Source organism: Ixodes scapularis, unplaced genomic scaffold, assembly GCF_016920785.2.
Source record: "Ixodes scapularis isolate PalLabHiFi unplaced genomic scaffold, ASM1692078v2 PGA_scaffold11__112_contigs__length_91849675, whole genome shotgun sequence".
Taxonomy (NCBI): Eukaryota; Metazoa; Arthropoda; class Arachnida; order Ixodida; family Ixodidae; genus Ixodes; species Ixodes scapularis.
This window is the reverse complement of record NW_024609837.1, coordinates 27,104,635-27,125,629: the sequence shown is the minus strand read 5'-3', so window position 1 is coordinate 27,125,629 and position 20,995 is coordinate 27,104,635. Positions and strand designations below refer to the sequence as shown.

The 20,995-nt window shown below is 42.8% G+C and overlaps 1 protein-coding gene across 1 annotated transcript in view; it reads right to left on the bottom strand.

The window, feature by feature from the left end:
* Nucleotides 1-20,995, bottom strand: part of LOC8028465 (aquaporin-7) — a 51,062-nt gene that overhangs the window by 5,647 nt on the left and 24,420 nt on the right. The window contains exons 2-6 of the mRNA XM_029989269.3: nucleotides 15,850-15,970; nucleotides 9,143-9,280; nucleotides 8,232-8,350; nucleotides 6,032-6,249; nucleotides 252-412 (exon numbers count right to left, since the gene is read on the bottom strand). Of these exons, the coding sequence (XP_029845129.1) occupies nucleotides 252-412; nucleotides 6,032-6,249; nucleotides 8,232-8,350; nucleotides 9,143-9,280; nucleotides 15,850-15,970 (757 nt within the window). The remainder of the gene's footprint in view (nucleotides 1-251; nucleotides 413-6,031; nucleotides 6,250-8,231; nucleotides 8,351-9,142; nucleotides 9,281-15,849; nucleotides 15,971-20,995) is intronic.

Below are 20,995 nucleotides of genomic sequence, written 5' to 3'. Positions count from 1 at the left end.
GATTCTTTATTTATTCATTAAAAATAAAGCAGGTGTTTCCATGCAGATTCAAAATGAAACACATTAGAGGAATTAAAAACGCTTTTTGGAAGCCCATTTCACTCTTCAATCGCTTTGAAAACTTCCAGGGCTATATGATAGATGGTGCCAGTGTGCCCGTCTCTTGTAAGCGATTCCAAGAGAACGCAACGCACCCAAGCGATGTCAAACGCAACCGTGTGATTCACCCTCACGTAGCGTGGCGATCTCACCTGCCCGGGGTGCGAGAGGCAGCAGGTTGACCACTTCCTTCTCGTCGCCGTCCCTCCGCGGCTTGGGTATGTGCATTCCCACGAAGAGCACGTAGAGCCAGGTGCCGATGAAACCGCCCAGGTGGGGCACGAACAGAGGGATCCACCAGAACTGACGGTAGCTGCGCAGTACAGACAGAGGAACGCACAAAATAGTATTATGGGCGTATGTAAACTTGCCTTTAGTATAGTATATTCGTATCTTCCTTATATCAGCCTTTACTATCAATGTTCGATCCATCAATGTTCGCTATACCAGTGGTCTCTATTTCGCTGTTCGCTGTAGCAATATTCACTATATGAGCGTTCGCTAAATCAGTATCCGCAGTATCAACCTTCTTTTATATCAGCCTTCGCTATATCTGCCTTCGCAATATGAGTCTTCGTTCCTCATATTCAGTGATAGAGAAGATCGGGAATCCAGGGGAGGGGGTGTGGCAATACTACTTAGAAAAAGCATTGAGTTTACTGTTCTTGATGGCGTACCAAATACAGAGTCGGTCTGGTGCAAGATAACATTCGGGAAGACAATGTTTTTAGCAGGTGGCGTACGCTTGCTTCTATTGGGTTTCTCGAAGCAACACATTACTTTTGATAGACCGGGCAATCGATAGTGTACGATTAATTATTGCTGGAGGCTTTATCATGCCTGGCATAGACTGGACTGGAACGGCACTAGGCAACACCCACGACCAACGTGCAGATATTTTACTGAGCGCAGGATTTAGCACCGGCTTGGAACGGGCTGTGACAAAGACTACTGGGATTTGCAAAGAGAGCTGTTTTATACTCTAATATTTCTTAATAGCACCGATCTTGATCACAGTGTATCAGTTCATGAAGGAATATCTAACCATGTTCGATAGCACAACTGAAGATTGACCTTGTAGGTTAACAACATTGTGTTCAAGGATTTATTAAAACTTCAGGATGAATCGGTTATAGATGATCTCGAAATGTTACTGGATGACCTTGCCAAATCCGACAATATCAATGAATTCTGGGACAACTTTAAAAGAATAATAACTTGTGAGGAAATATGTGTACCAACAAAAACTAAAAAAAGAAACGAAGGCAAAATCCCTGGATAGCTCGAGATATTATACACTTAAAACGTAAGCTCAAACGTAAGCGATTAAAAATATATCGAAGTAAAAGAAGTAACCGAAAAGTCGTTGAAACAAACAAATACAAACTTTTTTCTGACTTTTCTTGTATTCATGAAATGTATAGCTACAGAGGCTCTGGCGATATCTTTCTCGGGAAGCAGAAGTAATAACACAGATTACTTCTGGACATGTTACATGCACAGAAAAAGTTGACATAGTTAATGCATTCAATAAATGTTTTCAGTCTAATTTCACAGCGGAAAAAAACTTCAACCCTCCCCGATGTAGCGACTTCAACTGTAGAATCAGAGATGCAAGAACTTAAGCTAAGCGAAGAAGGCGTTCTCTTACTACAACTACTAAATCTTGATACTAGGTAGGCACCAGGGCCGAATAAGGTCAGTAACACATTTTTAAACAGATACGCCGAGTGGATATTGCAATATCTATTCATTAAATATAACGTGTCTCTTCTAAGCTCTCAAGTTCCGGATGACTGACTATGCGGAAAAGGCATTGCCATACGTAAAACTGTAAGCAAATTACTATAACGGTTATAGACATATTTCGCTCTAATCCACGTACGTGCTGCAAGTTAATCGAACATATAATAAGTAAACACATAAGGACGTACATAAAAAAAAATCAACTATTTGATCTCAATCAGCATGGGCTTAGAGCTGCTGTCTCAGTTTCTCAATTAGTTGCAGAAGTTCATGATTTCGCGGAAGTTATTAATAACTGACGTCAAATGGATGCCATTTTCATTTATTTTTCGAAGGCCTTTGACCGTGTGCCCCATAATAAACTAATACATAAACTTCAAGCTATCGGTATTAACGCGAATATTTTCTCCTGGCTTGAAGCGTATCTTAGCGCACGCGTACAATTTGTAGAAATTAGTGATCAATGTTCAACAACACTCGATGTACTTTCCGGAGTAAAACAAGGGCCGGTGCTGGGGCCATTATTTCTTATTCATGTAAACGACTTGAGCAGGAATATCGATCCATCGGTGAGGGTCAAGCTATTCGCGGATGTCATGTACTGCGAAATAACTAAAAAGAGTGACAAAAAAACACACACAAAAAAAACTGAATGCGTCATTACAGGCTGTCTTACACTGCTGCCTTGGCTGGAGTATGAAGATTAGTCATGATGAATCGGTTGCTATGACGATAACGAACAAAAAGCAAGTATTTGATTTTACTTACGAAATTTCGAAATTCCCGTTAATGAAAACAGACAAAGTTAAATATCTTGGGGTTGTAACATACTAATATCACGAGACTTTAAATGAAACACGCATGTCAATCATAACTACAACACGGGTTGCCAAAAATTATATTTCCCGATGAGAAATTTGAAACACTCGAGGCTAGAATGTAAATGAAATGCTTACAAGACTCTAATTCGACCTTTATTAAAATATGCGAGCAATTGTGTGGGATCCTCTCCAAACATAATTATCAAACGCCGTCAGCAAAATCTAAAATTGGGGCTTGCGATTCATTTTCTCACAATATAGACGCACGAAAAGTATGACCGTTTAGCTTGAAATATCCAACCTGCAAACATTCAAAATGAGGTGAAGCATTGCCCGATTAAAATTTATGCATCAGTTATACTACGGCTACCTCAGAATAAATTCGGATCAATATTTAAAAAAAAAAAGAACACCATACACTCACTTAGATCAAACTAACCACGCTAAAATCACAAGACGGCGTCACAGCAATAATGACGCATTCAAATATTAATATTTCGTTCAAACCATGGAAGGTTGGATTTCGCTACCGGAAGAATTGGTCAAACTCACCGAATCGCAGTTGCTCTCTGATAGTCTGACTAAGCATTTCCATGATCTAAACTATTTTTCATGTGCAGTGCAAAATTAAGCCTTAATTATTCGAGTGATTCTTTGGACTTCGCATTGCTACGGTATTTTTATATCACTGTGCGGAATGTTTTCTGTTCATGATCTGTTATTACATACTTTTCATGTGGTGTCGTTACGAATTTCGATTTTTGGATTTATGCTGTGTGCGCATTGCCGTGTTTTTTTTTTAAATTATTATTATTGCTTGTACTCTACTTGCGTTTACCAAAACGCCTGCAGTATCTCAAGTAAAGAAATAGTAACCATAATCCAAAAATTTCACTTGTACAGCAAACACTTCCAAACAAAAATTTCACTTGTATAAAAAAAAACTTCTTGAAAATATTACTTTAGTTTGTAACAACATGTTTAACATTGGCAATATTCACTTAATGCATTTACATACAGCGAAACATCAGTCTATGTTAACGTCTTGAAGATAAAGTAAGGTCTGCATACGGCTAATCTGGTTAGAGCAGTTCGATCGCTAATCTGCTTTACTTTAGCGCAGAAGTATCAGAAAAAAATACTCCTTTTTACGTCTTATCGAAAGAACGGCACATTGTGGTTGCTGATCCCGCCACCAGATGACGCCATTCACCATCTAGCAGAAACGTCGCCGTTTATTCCTCTCTCCAGGAAGTCAAGGGTCATGGACATTGAGATGAAATGCGCTGGTGCTGGTGGGCTTACAGGACGAAAATATAAAGGTGCTTCGTCTTGATCATTCCCATGAAGTCCGAAGTGACAACCAGGGCATGCGTGCGGAAGGCGCGATCATTCGCTCTCTAGGTCGTCGCCATGACAACCGAGTCTGCTAAAACTATATCAGCCACACAAAAGTTGCTTTGAAAATTGGCGCTCAAGGTGCTTTCTTTTTTCTGGCTGCCCGGTCACTCGTAATACCATAATAAATGAAGAATGGTTCCTTCCGCAACAAAAACACTTCCGCATAAGCAAAAAAAGAAAATTGAGACTAGGGCCAAAAAATGGGACAACACAACACCGTCTCAAACTTGAGATGTTGTTGTGTAGTTCCATTTTTGGGCCCTAATCTCAAGGTTGTTCTTTTCTTTCTCGTTTCCTACTACGATCGTTTGCCAGCTCGCCTGCGCCCATTTTAGTAACACTTCTGCACTGATGAGGTACACTAAAGAGTTTTACTAGTATAAAAAAACATAATACAAAGCAAATTTATGTAAATACTTCTGAATCTCGGAGAGATTTTTTAAGACTACTGAATTCTGGACTTTTATTTTTCAGCAGTACAACACTTTTGAACAGTATAAAAATCAGTCTTACGTGCTAATTTCGTGCCATCCCATCATCAGCGTCATCAGCATCACGTACTAAACCTTGAGGGCGGATACGGGCATTACACGAGAGCGGTGATATCCAAGACACCAACATAAAAATCAGAAGTAAACAAACAAAAATGAAATAAAAAAAAACTTATACGAAACATCAAAATATGTATACCATAGAATAAAAAATATGAATAGAATATTTAAACAAATTACTAAAAACATCCAGTAAACTGTTATGCCACAAATGAAACTGATAATAGTAGTCAATTAGCTGCGCTTTTAATGTGGTAGAACTCCATTGGGTCACAATGCCGTTAAACAGGTTAATCCAGTCCTCCATTGTTAATGGCAAGGAAAAGTAAAGAAATTAGAGAGATCAGCTTATCTACACCTCTCCTGTCACCTTCGTTCTCTCTTGCCCTTCACTCTCCCTTTACTCTATTTTCTGATTCGCCTATTGTTTTATACATATTTCTCATTTTCTCTTTGTTTCCTCCTTCAATGCGGTTCCATTCGCTGCACATTGCACCGCCGCATTTAATCCTCAAAAGAAGACCTCCCGCTGCCGTGACGCCGGACGCCTGCGTGCCTGGCTGCCTCAGGCCGTCTTCCTGTTGCCATCAATCTGGCCAGTCACGCGATCGGCAGCAGCTATACCAGCTGCGACAGCTACCGTCGCCACGGCAGCTCACGGAAACGTAGTAGGCGTGGCACCGAAACCACGATTATCTTCACTCGCCCGAAGGCCTGTATATGAGCCATTGTATCAACCATTCCTGCTAACGTTTCAGAAAGTCTAACGGCTCGGACAGGCTTGTGAGTTACAATATAACTTCGTGTCTACGTTCTCAGCATGTATCAGTTTATGGAAACATATCAGTCGTTCTCGCATTCTGCTGGCACATACACACATCTCGTATAGGTCGTGCGATGTCTTTGACTCGTCTGAGGCGTCTTTCTTCTAATGCCTGACCCATGCTTGCACTTGATTAACTCTATTAAACGAATTACGCGCTGTCTTGTCCGCTAGCTCCATGTTGTCTCCTCTAGGCCTGACCTCTCTTCCAAAGTGTTCCTCCCTGCGTAGGCGGCGCTGGCTTATGCAAGATGTCGTCTGCTTCTGGACCTGGGGTTCCGGTGACGCCAGAACGACGCCGAGTTCTGACCGGTTTTGATTGTAGGATAGTGGGTATACACCTCAAAGCAAGCTGCCCTCGAGGTCTACCCACCATCCTTCAATCAGAGCCAATCAGAGCTTGGCGTTCTGACGTCACCACAACCCCTCCAAAAGAAGCAGACGAACTTGCGCTCCACATAGGACGCTAAACACACCGGTCGGAGACGCTTTTCCGGCACCGTAGTTCTGCCGAACACAAACAATTTCCAGCAATTGATGTTTTCTCACTGGTATCGAGGAGTGCGCGTGGACGTTGAGAGCGAACTTACGAGAAGGTCTCGGCGCCGTATCCGACCAGGGCGCTGAGCACCCTGGGCGGGAAGTCCCTGGCGGGGTTGACGGCGGCCATGCAGTTGGAGCCGAAGGCCCAGCAGAGAGCCACCACCATGATGCCGATGAGGAAGGCGTGCATGCCCTTGGTCGTGTTCGCGTTGCGGTCGTCCAGGATCACCATGATGGTGAACATGAGCAGGCCCGAGCAGATGATCTGCGGGGTCACGTGGCTCAATTAAGCTCAAACTCGATCCCGGAACTTCGCTGGTGCTTAAACGCTCCGTAAGATAATCTCTTGGCGAGAAGTGAAACAACAAAAAGTCGACCAATTTCAGCTTTTATAAAGCAAATAGTATAGTCCAGAAATTATACCGTTAAAGTATACCCCGAGTTTATTAATAGCACGTAAATATATTTTAAGTTTATCACTTTTGCAGCAGTAATGGGTAGACGGGAACCACAACAATAAAAAAAAAAGTAAAGGTATCTTAATAGTATACTTGAGACGTTGAATGTAAATACTGCGGAACAACTGAAAATATATACTTGAGGTATGATGTTTGCTTCATAAAAGTGTTGAACGTTTAGTGAATTGTTTTGTTTGTTTGTTTGTTTCTGCCAAGGAAACCGCGCCTAGTATGTACGCATCTTCGGATTATAGTTTGGCGGTGAAATACGTTCTGTAACAACTGATAAAGGTGTCAGTGGATTGAACGAAAAAACAGGTAACCTAGAATGGTGCCAAACTTTTTTATACGGTACACTCAAATTTCGGGTAAACAAAAACTAGAACTATAATTACAGTAACGCACTTCATTCTACATATACTTAAGCGTAACTCGACCATCGCCTAAAAATTCTGAGTAGTGATGATGCATAAAACTGATCACTGAGACGGACCCAGACTCCTTTTGTTACCACCAAGTGATACTATCAATCAAGGCGAAGATTTGTCCATATAAGTTGATACGTTTATTATGTATTTGACTAATTTAACGACAAAAACCCACTGTAGTAGAGCAGTGTATTGTAATTATGCAGACACATTTTATTGCAGGGTACATAAACTAATCAAATTTGTAAGCGCTAGTCCTTCTACGAGTCAAATGTTCAAAACGAAAATGGATACATTCGCATATGTGGAGGTCAAGCTACACCTACTTCTGAAGAAGTTGACGAGCGATGTTATACGAAAACCTTTTAAATTCGTTTTGAAAAAAAATAAATAATACACGCCAAAAGAAACAAGAAAAAAAAAACACGCAAATGAAGTGGCTTTTCTTGGTGCATGCAGCATACATCAGCCGCGACATAAATACGAATGCAATTTTTATTTATCATTTCGTTGAAAACGAAATGTGGGGTCGCCCATGAAACAAGTTGTTGTATGTTGAAATGTCGACATCTAAACGCGGTGCCGTCCGAGACGCTCGAACATGTGTCGAAACTGCACTCATGTAATATGCGTAGCTTGTTAACGGTCTCGCCTCCGCTTTGCTTAACCGCTGTAACCTTGGCTCTTACAAGCGGAATTCCGCGTACCTCTGCACGCCGAACGGAACGAGCTTTGAGACAGACTTAGCTTCCTACATTTTTTTTTTTTCGTAGACGGAAACATTTATTGAGACAAGTATAGACCATTTAAGTAATCGTAAATCGCGAACGAAGGAACGAATGAAAAAGCTCGAACATGATTAGACGCGCGCTGCCAGGCTGTTCGTGATATGCATAAAAAAACATGATAAGCTGATTTTCGTGCTTGTCTGTCTTTGTTTTTTTTTTTTTTCGCGAAAATGAAAAAGATAAATTACTTTATTTTTGGGTCAAATAAAGATCTTGGAGGTGCTTCTCCTCTAAGCGGACCAGAGCCTGAGATCCATCCCCTCTGAACGTGCAGCCCGTACATTTCATTTGCACCCAACTCTTGACAAGATTGCTCTTCCTCAAGTGATCCGATTCTGCGTTATTTCGAAGAATGAAACCCTGTGTCGTCTGCACCACACCATGGAGGGAAAGGAGGTGGGGGAGGGGGGTGATAGTGGCGAGCAGATGGTGTTTCTCAAAGTGACACCTCGCGTGTCAGGGTCACTGCCTTCAAAGGGGGAGGGGGGGGGGGGGGAGTTGGTTTCACGCTTGCGCCATGGATGTTCAGTATGCAGTTGCATTCTTTTATTCTTTTTTTTTTTTTTTACTTACGGTGTCGAAGACGCAGACGGAGAGGTGAACGTCAGGATGAGGGTACGTGCTCAGTAGGATTCCCGTGCCGTTAGTTCCGAAGATCTGTCTGGCACCACCATCAAATTTGTCCAGAAGATCTGTTCCGAAACAATAGGAAAGAAATATAAAAAAAATAATAATAATAATTCGGATAATAAGCTTGCAATAAACGCTGACCTAGCTCTCGGAGGAGGCGGACTGGATCACATTAATCGGGGTGCTGAACGTGTGACAAAAACTTAACACTTCATTGGTATTGCAAATTGAGGATCATATAACTCATACGATACAATATCGTCCCCAATATGTTGGCAACTGAATAAAGCAGGATTGCTATTTTATTTAAAGGCGATATTACTGTAATAATTTTGGTATGGCGCTGAAACTTTAAATCCCCAAATCATGAAAAAATAGTATGAAATTAAAGCATGCTACACTTAATATTATGAGCATGTTTTTTTATTACTATTATTAATTCTCTACTGGACTGTTTTTTATGTGTTTTTTTGTTGTTGTTCAAGTGTACCAGCACAAAGACGAAGAAGTTGTTCCTGGACAATAAAAGCTTTTTTTATTAATTAGTATTATCAAAAATACTATTATTATTAATCACCTATAGATTTAGACACCTATACAAGAGATTATTTGACTTACCTTAAAAATAAAGATAAAACAATTAAGTCACTTGTCGAACATTTTGGAGTGTCTATTACGAATACCGCATCTGAAAACAAGCTCAACTCCTAACATCAACTGCATCGCTAGTTTCTGCCGTATTATACAAAAAAATTGTTTCGTTTTATCTGCGCTTAAAAAAATAAAGAAAAAAAAACATACAGCTGACGCCCGACTTTCCAAATGCTTTGGTGGATAAAACCGTGCGCCCTTACCGATGTAGTTGAAGTAGAGGATGGCAGCCGCCAGGAAGGCTCCCAGGTGCTGTCCCAGAAGATAGTGAGGCACCTTCCGCCAGGGAAGCTTCCCGACGCTCGCGAAAGACGTCGTCACGATCGGGTTCACGTGACCCCCTGGGCCGTGCGAAAAACAACAAAGAAGCGCACCTGCCATTGAAAATCTCGTCTTTTTGAAATCTCCGATATTAACGATATTAGCTCCGATATGTTCCCAACCCTCTTTTACTTTTTGTTTCGTATAACGTTCGCGGAACCTTATTAAAGCCGTGGGAACGTTACTAGAACCGCTCAGTTGGGAAACTGCCATAGAGTATGCTTTGAAAAAGTTGCTCCGATCCGTACTCGAGAACCGAGCTAATGGCGATCGCAACGCCGCCATTTCTCCCGCAGCGTCCACTCCGGGAACTGCACGGCTGCCCGTCGAGTCGGGCAAGGGCCGGTGGCGCCATCTCGTAGGGCCATCTCGCTGTAGCTATGTGACGCAGCTTTCATGTTTCAACTCGTCGCTAAAGGGTGGCGCTGTTATCGTATTTAGCTCGGTCTCGGTGGATACCAGCGGCCCGAGTTTCAAGGGTGAGTTTCCCAACTGAGGGTTTTAGTAACGTTGAGCCGCAGACACACTGTCTGAAGCGTGTTTCCTTCATGCTTGACGGCCCTTAGCACATTGGCCGTACAAAAGAAATTATTTAGACATGTGCGAAGCACACATGCGTATAAAAGACAAATGCTTCAAACATGATATAGTGACCGCAGATATCTGTTGTCATGCCTTCTGCGAACGCCCTGTCTGATGTATGAGTAGTTGGACTACGGCTTTGAACGCCGTGTCTTTTGTATAATGTATTAGCAGTTAGACTGCGGCTTTAGAGCCATCTGTGGAGTGTGTTGCGTAAGATGAGGACAGTAAAGCAACGGAAGCAGCAACGACAATAGAACAGCAGCCGAATACTTCGAAGCTATATTACACTTGAAGCATTCTCGTTTTGAGTGTACATATACAGCGAACTGCGCCGCTTGCACGACTACAGGCGATTAAGCACGTCGCCGTGGTAACAACTCACGTAGTAGTAGGTCTCGTCGTAGGCAGTCGTAAAAGGCCTGTTCGCGCACTTGCGTTTGCTTACGACCGAGTTTCTTGCGATCTCTCTAGCGAAGAGAGAGAACACGCTGTAGCACGCTTGCGCCATCTATGAGGTGACCGTTGAACTGCATTTTGCTATATAGAGTGAATGTTTTTCCGCACTATTTACGTGATCAAATGTACGTAGTATATATGAGAGATGGTCGTTTGTAATATTGCCAAACGTTTTCCAGAAAAGAAAAAGATAATGTGCGAATAAAAAAAAGGTCAGCCTTTCCACTTTGGTGAAGAAGGAAGATCAGCGGAGCTGTACTATGTGCCGCCGTCGCTCATAGATGGCGGTAGCTGTCCAGAGAGTTGTGTCGAGATTTATTTGTCCAGGGACACGAAACTGGAGAAACTAGCCCTTAACAGCTCCGCTGTAAAAGGAGAGAACATCTACCGAAATGCAAAGTGTTTCTCGGCTACGCGATAGATGGCTCCAGTGTGTCTTCTCACATCGTATAAGATCCCAAGAGGTTCTAAAGACACTCGGTCGCAAACAATCGCGAGTGTGTGAAGTTGAACCAGCCTTAAGTGGCCCTTAGTGCAGACTGTCGTACTCGGAACGCAAATATCCGAAACGACCTTTAAGAATAGAAGGCTAGCAAACATCGTAACTGTATCTAATTTCACGTCGCAACATATAATATAAAGTTTTTTTGTTTTGTTTTTAGGATTAAAGGTTTGGTAGTAGAGTAGTAGGCTTGGTAGCGTGCCCGAGAGGATTAATCACACGCCAGCGGTAAGACGACACCTCGATTTTGATGCGTAGGAACACATAAGGCACTTTAGCCAAACCGTTACCGTGTTCCCCATATACCACACCACCGGAGGCTTTTAAGCATGATTTCATTTAATTAAGGACATAAACGAATCGATACACAATTCAGGAACGTTCTACTCGACCTCCTTTTGGTATCGTAAACCTTATTCTGCGCCATTCTTCCCTTCTTACCGTGCGGGTGCGCCGGTGGCAAAGCAAGAATTTGACGTAGTATGCAGCGAAGCACGGCAAAAACGCAGCTTTTATTTATTTTTTCTTCTTTTCTTAACCGAGAGTTTAAGAAACGCAGGGTGAGGCTCAATATGCTCGCGCTTCAATTGCTCTGTGCCTAATGCCCAATGTCCAATGCCTGAATCTCATTGGGTGGAGAGCTATAATTAAATGCCCGGCTCTTTAAGCTCTCAGAACGGTTGAGTATGTAGGCACAACGCGCCTACATACGCAACCCTACAGAGCCGACACGATGCAATCTATTCGTCGGTATAGTGCGCGGCACCGTTGCCAAAGTATTTCTGCCTCGATTGCGTCTGGTTCCCCTTAAAACACAGAAAGGACAGTGTACAGTCAATGCGGCTGCAGTAAAGCATCAGTTGCGAGCAAGTCAGACTTGTGCGCCTCCCGCGTTTGCGAAGGAGCCAAAATAACCGCGCCCCTCCCATTCTCGGTCTCGACACGAGGCTTGTGCTCCACTTGGCTTCCTCGAATTAGTTTGGAGACCGCACTGCCAAGAACCCCCTTGACCTAGAAGCCTCACCCCTTTAGCTTCTGCCCTTTCCCAGCTAGACACTCGGACGCCAAGTGTCAAATTTGCGCCATGCGCCATGGGCGATGTTGTGGTTCAGAACGGCACATTTCAGGCTATATACTGCGTGCTCATGTTGAAAACCCCGGAGACAGTAGCAGACGAAAAGGAACACAGAAGCAGAAGGACAAATACGACGGTCTCCCGAAGCTTTATTTTCATGGCGGTCTGTTTTACACAACGCGGGTTTTAGCGGTCTATCCGTGGGTTAGGGTAGCGTGATTATTCGTCGCGCCTGTAGCAATCCTTGCATGGAGGGTGCGGAGGAAATCCACCTGCGCGCATGCGCGCAAGTGCGCGAACAGACGCAGTCACGTGACCATTGCACGGTCGCCCGCGCGCGGTGGCCATCTTTGTCACGGGCGCGTCGGGGCGCAACGAGGAAGAATTAAAACGAGGCGAGGAAAACGCATTAAAAGTGACGTCAAAAACGGGGTGTGTGCCTACGCATTTCGTTGCGTCAGTCAAGGGCCGTCTTAATATAGAGCCTGCAGGAAATTCCTGCCGCTCGGCCAGGAAAATAGAACCGACAGAGATGTGGGGGAACGATGCAGTGCGCTCTCGACTAGGTGTAAACATCGAACGCGCTGGTCGCATCTTTGCCTGCTTTGTATTGCGGCGTGCGTTGCTTGCTTTTTCTGTCTGCTTTCAGATAAAGTACTGCCTCGTGTGTTTATATATCAGCATAGGCGCTGGGCAGGGTTCCAGAGCGCGCAACCGGATGGATGAATGAATGGATAGATGGATGGAGGCTAAACTCTTTGAATAAGGCGGCAACTTGCGCCCCCTAGCCAGTATTTTTTTTCCCGTTGTTTCGTGTGCTTATATATATATATCTTGTTAGCCCTGACTCTGAAGATAAAATTAAACGAAAACTTATACTGGGTTTTCACCTCGATACAAAATCGTATACTTTGAAAAATGCATTTTGTGACTATAATAATATTATATTAACAAATATCATGGGTAGATTTTCCTACATTATTAGCAGAATTCATATACACGTACAGCGTTACTCCAACTAAAAGTGTGCTAAACGTATATTAAAAATGCATTTTTTTTATTAAAATATATTTTTGAAGTGAAAATATATCGCACCATACACTCGAAAACTGCAACAAATATAAATATATTAGTTTAGTTAACATATGGAATGTTCGCGCTACCCTTTTACTTCGCCAAGTGAAGCACCTTGAGTTTCATGAAGTATCCGTCAAACGAAAATGCTACGCACTTCGCTCAAGTGAACACTTACTATACCTAAAATACAAGGTGTCCCGCCAGAAATCTACGATGGTATGATTCTCTTTCCTTTTTTCTACAAATACAATAAACTACTCATCGCCGAACGCTCAGTCTCCGGCCAAAGTGTAACGCTTTGGGTCCACACCAGACGCCAAAGTTTCAGAACTATGACCGTTATATCTCATTCGAAAGTTATAAATGATTTTCCTGAAAATTTCGATAAGAAAATGGGGCTCCTTTCTCTCCAGTTTTCGGTGAATGCATCTCTATTCAGCTCGATCTATTCGAGAGCTCGGTCCATCGGCCGCCATTTTTCCATTAAAAGCTGCAGAAAACCACTTATAACATGTTGATAAGATAAAGGTTAGTTCTAAAACTTTTGCATCTGGTTCGAACAGCTAGCGCTTCATTTGGACAGTTAATCAGCGTTCAGTGACAAATAATTTATTTTAGTGGTAAAAAAAAAAATCGTTGTAATTTGGGGGGGGGGGGGGGGGGGGAGGGGGCGTATAGTGTTTGATTTTCTAGGTCACCTATAGGCTATACCGGATGTGCCAGGACGCCGTGCATGGATTGAACATGAGTGCCTTACGTCATCGTTCGGCCTTGACTCGTGTATCCAATCGGCGAGAACACGAGACCCAGCCGAACTCCGACGCGTCACCGCTGCTCGATCTGTGTATACCGCGCTCGCCTCCGATGAGTGACGTAAAAGCAATCCAGCATCGCGGCCGTTTGTTGTCTAGTAGGCCTTGCTGTATACGTCGCTTATCGGGCACACGCACAAATGAGCGAGTAGTAGGCGTGATACTATTTTAGTCCCAGGGCGTGGCGAGTCCCCATGCATCTCATATTATCGGTCCTCAGCCAATCAGATAGCGGCAATCGCCAATTTAACAGTGATGTGATTGCTGCGCCAATTGCACCAAACTGCGCCAAGGGGCTAATCCTGCTACATCCTGCTACATTTTGCCAAAATATGGGTAATCTGCGCCAAGCCATGCGCCAGAAAACCAACTCCGGTCGCCTTTCAAAACCAAAACTAAACTGAGCACCGTAACTGAGCATGCGTGTGTTATGCGGCGCAAGCGGCCGCTTGCATGACTTTGCCGCCATCTCGCGTTTCGCGCTCTCGTAAGTCTCGTCTCGCGTCTTTTTTTTTTAATATTTTCTACGATAGACGCCGGTGTGTCCGGACGCTCCGACGTTAGCGTGCCGGGTACCAGCCATGCCGTCATGCTCTGAAACGACACCACGTTTTTGCGCGGCGGGAGTTACTTTGTGAGCTGATCAAGCACTCGCTCCTGAAAGCAACGGCCGTGGGAAAAGAATGTTTGGACCCTGCCTTCCAGTCACTGTGGTCGCGCGATGTCGGGTGTTGGCGTTCCCACGTCGCTGCAGATGAAACTAGATACCGCCGCATGTTTATCAACATTCCTGTTCTTGTTTAAATCATACGTTGCTACAAAAATCCCTCTTTAACTCGAAGACTTATGTGTCGAAGTATTGACTACCTAGTTTCCTCTCGGGGGGCTTTCTTTCGAGAGGGACCTCGGTGCATGAAAAATCTGACGCGAAAGACAGTTGCTGAAGAGAAGTGACCTAAACCAAAGAAGGCACTGTCTGCACGCTGAACCCGCACAGCGCGCTTGTTTTTCTCGAGTTCCGTCGTTGCACAAAGCGCTCCAAGAACGTTTTGACCCTGGCTCGCGATGTCTTGCATCAACGCGCCCCGGTTCTGTTTTTTTCTTTTTGTGTGTGTGTGTGTGTGTGTATTTGTGTTTAGATTGTATCTTGTTTGCCGGCCTGGAAAACACGCGCCGTTAGACTTTCCTTTTTTTTTTTATGCTCGACAGTTTTTATTTTGCATACAATTTTGGGAATCAGTTGGCGACGGAGCGGAGTGACATGGTTTCGATCGAACAGCCGTTGTCTCCGCTCGCACAACGAAGCACGACTACCCGCAAGCCTGCCGAAGTTGCCCTCACCTGCATGCGACGAACATGATTGCACGACAGAGGCACCAGCCGGGAAACTTGACATTCATTGCTTTACGTTCGCCTACTTTTGACGAAATTCTGGCACGTCGGGAATCAGTAAAACGGTGGCCAGCGGTTTTTCGGAATTGCTCGGCGATGCCTACAGCACTCTGTACTTGTAGGGTGTCTCAGCGGTAAAAACATTAACAGCAAGCTCCGACACAACACGTCACATCAGAACACAACACAACACAAAATGTCCTTTCGTTTGTACAGCACTTAAAACTATTATTTTTATTTTTCTAAGAATATCTGCTCCAAAAGTCACTTTTGCCGCTCCGAAAAACTGTCTAGCTGCTACGAAAGGTGCTCCAAAATGGCTTAGGCCAATCACATCACTGCGATTAAGAACGCCGAGGAACCGATCACGAAGCAAAAATGCATTAACATCATAAACCACGCCCTGTGTTTCTTAATCTGTAAGTGGCTGTAGTTATACGCGGAGCACAACTTCGTCTGCTTGTTTTGCAGGGGGTTGTGATGACGTCAGGACGCCGAGGTCTGGTTGGCTCTGATTGAAGGATAGTAGGTAGACTTCAAAGCAAGCTGTCAGGAGGTCTACCCCCTATCAGAGCAAATAAGAGCTCGGCGTTCTAACGTCACGGCCACCCCTGCAAAACAAAAACAAAAAAAAACAACATGAATTTGTGTTTTGCATAATCATTTTCAGCGGCACTCAGTCGAACTTACCGGACACTCCGGCGCCAGTCTGGATGCCCAGCATGACTCCGATGCCCCAGCAGAATGTGACCGCAAACACATCTTTGTTGTCGGTGAAGAGGTAGTGGGCGAAGGACGCGCCGCCGAAGATCTGCGTGCACGGAAATATATGGGTTTAGTCCCATTCACCGAAATATGTTCAATTTCAGCAGGTGAGCAACATACAAAATGAACTAGCGAAAAATGCGTAAGAACAAATTAGCCCCGTAAAGTATGCCGGCTGGAAACGACCCCTTAGGTTACGCGGAAGGCATCCAGTAAACGGTATCATTCATTTACTCTAGCAAAACCATCGATTGATTGAATCAAATAATCAACCATAATTATCGCTACAAACCTAAGCTCTTACTGACTACATAGCATCATTCTAAAATGTTGTTACGGGGATTATCAGAAATCGAAGTTAAACCGAAGACTGTATCTTTTATTTTACCTTGAAAGACGTGTATAGAACCAAACAAACAGCCATCGTATCATTATTCCGGACCACTGAATGGGGAAAAAAAAAAAAGCCTTCAAAAAACAATGCAATCAACAGAAGACGTCTCCACACCAAGTTTCATCTCGGCTTTAGGAGGGAAAAAACAACAACAAAAAACGCGTTCTTCGTGCTCTTGGTTTCTTGTCAGCAAGCGCCATTGCCTCGTATACTCTGATTTGACACCGGCAATCGTCTGCAGCGCTCCTGTTTCACGCTCACCCCTGTCCTGGGGTGTTATCACAACGCCCGCGCTTAAACTGAGAACTCAAAACGTCGACTTGGCAGGGAAAGTTGACTCCATTTTTAACCGTGTTCCAGCACTTTTTTGAGTCATCTTTTGAAGGTCGACGCTCGCTTGCGCGTTGGTTAATAGACTCGCGGGGAGCAAACGACTGATGTCGCTTGGCGTGAAATTCAAACAGTAATTCAGCACTTTATTACCATTCACAGCATAAGCTGATCGTAATCGCAGCTTTCTCTGTGTCTTTATAGCCATAAAGGTTAATGAACTTTCACCGGGCCTCAGTGGAACTTTCTCTGTGTCTTTATAGCCATAGAGGTTGCCGAACTTTCCCCGGAAAACACGAGAATGTTCATTTGCTGAATTGACTGAGTGGACGAAATAATCTACTATCAGTGGTCTGGGTGGCGGTTCAAAGTTTATTGCGGTCCTTTAGGCGCGATACAATTTTCAGAACTATTCGGCGAACTCTCCATGGTAACAACGAACATTAACGCAGTTGGCCTTCGGGAGATTCGTAACTCCGTAGCTGTCGGCACCCTTCATCCTGGAATCTCGTATTGAGATTTCTGGTTTAAGATTACACCTAGAGATTGCAGAGGAGACTTGAGTAATACTATTAAGACGGAGGTACTATTCTTGTAAATTAGGCAAGCAGAGAAACAAAAGGCTGCCCTGCAGATAAGCTCGGCTTGCTCCAAGAAAAATAAAACATTTTGTTTAAGATAGTCTCATGAAAGCCTATTGGCAGGTTGGCGCATTACGCGGGGAACTTTACGTGTACCGTCCTTGCGAGTGTTTTCTGTAAGTCCTTCTTAACTGAAATGTTGATTCGATATTTTTCTTCCAGCATGCCATCCTTAGATTTTTCAAGCTTATCTGGTCGTCACAAGTTGCACTTGGAATTCTTCAAGTCTTCTTTAGGCGCTCCTTCTAATTTCAGAACTCTAATGAAAGAGCGCATCCATTTTAATGTCGTCATATTTGTTCACCAAGTTGTCTTGCTGAATGTTAAAATGTTTCGATCTGTCCATTACGGTGATTAAAGACGGTATCCGAAAGTTATGGAATGCTGCTTCCTTAAAATTAAAATAAACGGGACTTACAAAATGCTGGCTTTTATACAGTTGTGAAAACGGAGTTAACTTGAGGAATGTCAGTTGAAAAATATCAGCAAACTTTCTTTTGAATAGTAACTCGACCGCACTCAGAATAGATATCCATCTAAGAACTGGTTGAAATACCCAAGCTCTCCAAATAAATATGAATCAAGTTCTAATCTCAATCTAACTCTCTTGCATTTTACGTAATCTTAGTTGGTCTTGTGTTTGTTTATTTTGACTTTATTATGGCCGAGCAACGCATAAAACTCTTTACTTTAATTTTTAGATTCTAAAATTTAAACCGGCATACAACTTCGTGGATGCTGGCAAGTGACAAGTGCAAACCGACTCCGTTTGATTATTTTGCGTGCGATGCACAAAAGGTGCAGTCGTCGACAACGCAAGTCGTGCACGATTCTCGCAGCTGTAGCGTCTTGCAATACATTTCGCTCTTCACTTTTCCTTTCTCTGCCTCATAAATCATCAGCCTGAGAAGTCTTTCGAGCGTGATTGTCATATAGCCATGCGCACTTCTCTACGAAATCTCAACAGCGTCTTCGAAAATAGCTCTTTGAAAATAGTCGCCTTCAAAAAATCTTGTCAACACTGTGGAATCGTTGGAAGAAAACATGCTGTATGTGCGTGCCAGCTGGCCAAGTACCGTATGTGGTGCTGCTAACGTCTTTTTTTAAAGAATATTATACATGTCGACCTGATATCCTCAAAAGCGCAATGAAAGATACCCCCAAAACAAACTTTTCTTAGGTACTTCAAGTTAAAGAAATATTCAAAGTGGATAATAAAAATGGCCACGACACGACAGTACCTGCTGTTTATAGATTCGAAGGGTCCAGTCATGACTATTCATCCATCTCTTCAGAAGTTTTCAAGGCTAGAGAAACAAGATTTGGTTTTTTGTCTTTGTCAGGTTTATCCCAGAACTCCTCGGTCTAAGAAAAGCGTAAATTATTGCAGTGTTTTTGAAATAAAACTGTAGGTAGGAAGGTAAACATAATAATTATATTTTAATTTATTATATTAAAATACAAAATAAATTCAGAATACCAGCCACTCCGTCCTCTTTAAGATGTTGACGTTAACGTAAAAGCTTATATGTTAATATTTCTAACGTTCCAAGGCTTTAAAGTGTAACCACTTGCAATACGGAAGAAGTGGTTATTTTTTTAAGCAACTCCATCTCCTTTTTTTTTTTTGTGTGTGTGTGTGTATGAATGTTCAGATATTAATAATTTTAGATTTCTAGTGTCTCAATAGAAAGCGGCGCAAGAATTACTCTGGGCGAAATTCGGTCGCTTCAACAAAACCTCCCGCGGAATTTTCCTCCTTGTCAATGTAAAGGGCTGCGAAGAGACCACATGCCGTGAAAGACGCTTAAGACGGCGTCACGCAGTCGACGATCATAGAATCGTTTGCTGTGCGGACACCCGAGAGGAATTCCGATTAGACTATGACAAAACTGACCAGGAAGAATGAACGCACCCTTTTCCGGGAAGAAAGTGTACAGCCAGGGAACGCGATTTGGCGCACTGCAAGCGGCAGGTCCAAAACTGGTTTTTGCAAAACGTGCCAAGGAGGACAAATTAGAAATGGCCTATCTATTGGGCTTCCATCGCGAATTGAGAGCGCGAACTGCGGGGAATTCTCAACCTTTATATTTGAGATGGTTTCCCACGTCCAGCTATATATTTTCTGTCGTAAACCAATATGGGATGATCTTTTTTTTTTTATGTAGATAGCAGTTATTGGCAAGGCTTGGCAGCGAATTCCATGTGTGTGTTTCGCGTACGTCGTGGCCCACTAAATCTAGCGGGAAAATTTATCCGCTAAATTTAGCCGAGATTTTTTTTTTTTTTGCATTAGCTGGAATTTTGAGTATGACATGACGTCAAAGGTTCACGTTATGTAATGGAGTCGCGTGACGTTACAGTATCGGATAAGCATCGTTCGCTAAATTTAGCGGGACGTGATTCCGCTAAATATAGCGGTTGTGTAACTGTGCGCAACACTGCGCGGCGTCTCAGCTGGACGCGGTTTGTCTAAAGGAGACAAGAAGGAACCAGACATTTTCCTACTTCCAATTTTGAAAACAAATATATATATATATATATATATATATATATATATATATATATATATATATATATATATATATATATATATATATTCTTTTTGGAAAGGGGGAAAAAAAAGGGGGGGGGGCGAGACGAAAATCACAATTATTCAAATCTTAAGTATTTCTCTTGTTTGACTTCCTACATCCGTTCATTTTTTGTTCCCTCTCGCATCATATCTTTTGTTCTTGCATCCAGGATTATCGTGGGCTAGGTTTTTCAAAATTAAACCTTCATCAAATTTACGTTCTATACAAGCAACTACTTTTTTTTGCTCGATGAATTATGTGCAAGCTTCCTGGTATTTTGTCCTAGCGTATTTTACACTAAAACAAGGTTGCGAATAGTTGTATTTTATAACCAGTATGCGACAGTTTTTAATGCTCGTTAAGAGAGACACACCACGTGAGAAATTGCATAAACATGCTTTTACTCTATCAGACTTTTTAATAAAACTTGTATAAAAACTAACTGCTGTGTTCACACAAAAAAAATTGAGGAGTTTTTATGTAAATATGATTACATATCTCGTGACATCAAATGTGGCCAGCTAACGCCTTAAAAATGTTGCGGCGTTTTAGACATTAGCCAGCCAAGAGAGTCTGCGCTTACTATTATCACCCGAATACTTAACTTTCAAAAAAAAAAATATATATATATATATATATATAAAAAAGAATGTTTACACATGTATGTTTGAATTTTGGTATTCCCGGAGTGGGTTTATAAGACATTTATTGTTGTAAACAGTATAAAATAAAATGCCAATAGTGGTACTTTCGTATTCAGTCTGACTATGTCATGCATTCTATAAATCTACTAGAAATCTAAATCTTAATTATTTTGAGCACCCTGCATAAATATATGCTAAATGCACAAACTCAGCTCTGTTATGTCCGGCGCGGTGGTGGCGCGTCGGGCGCACTTCCAGTCTGGGCTGTGGGCGGAAGTAACCACGCGGGAGGTGCATTCTTTTGTTACTTTGGAAGAAACCGGACAAAAACCTGCCTTCTTCTCAAAACGCAGCTACTACTGGGACTGTACCAAGAGTCGGGAAATATTTGAAGGTCATTTTTCATGTTTCTGCCTGCTCGGTTCGTCCGAGAACGCTGATAGGTGCTGTAAAAAATAAAAACCAGGCGCCGTCGGATCACGACTG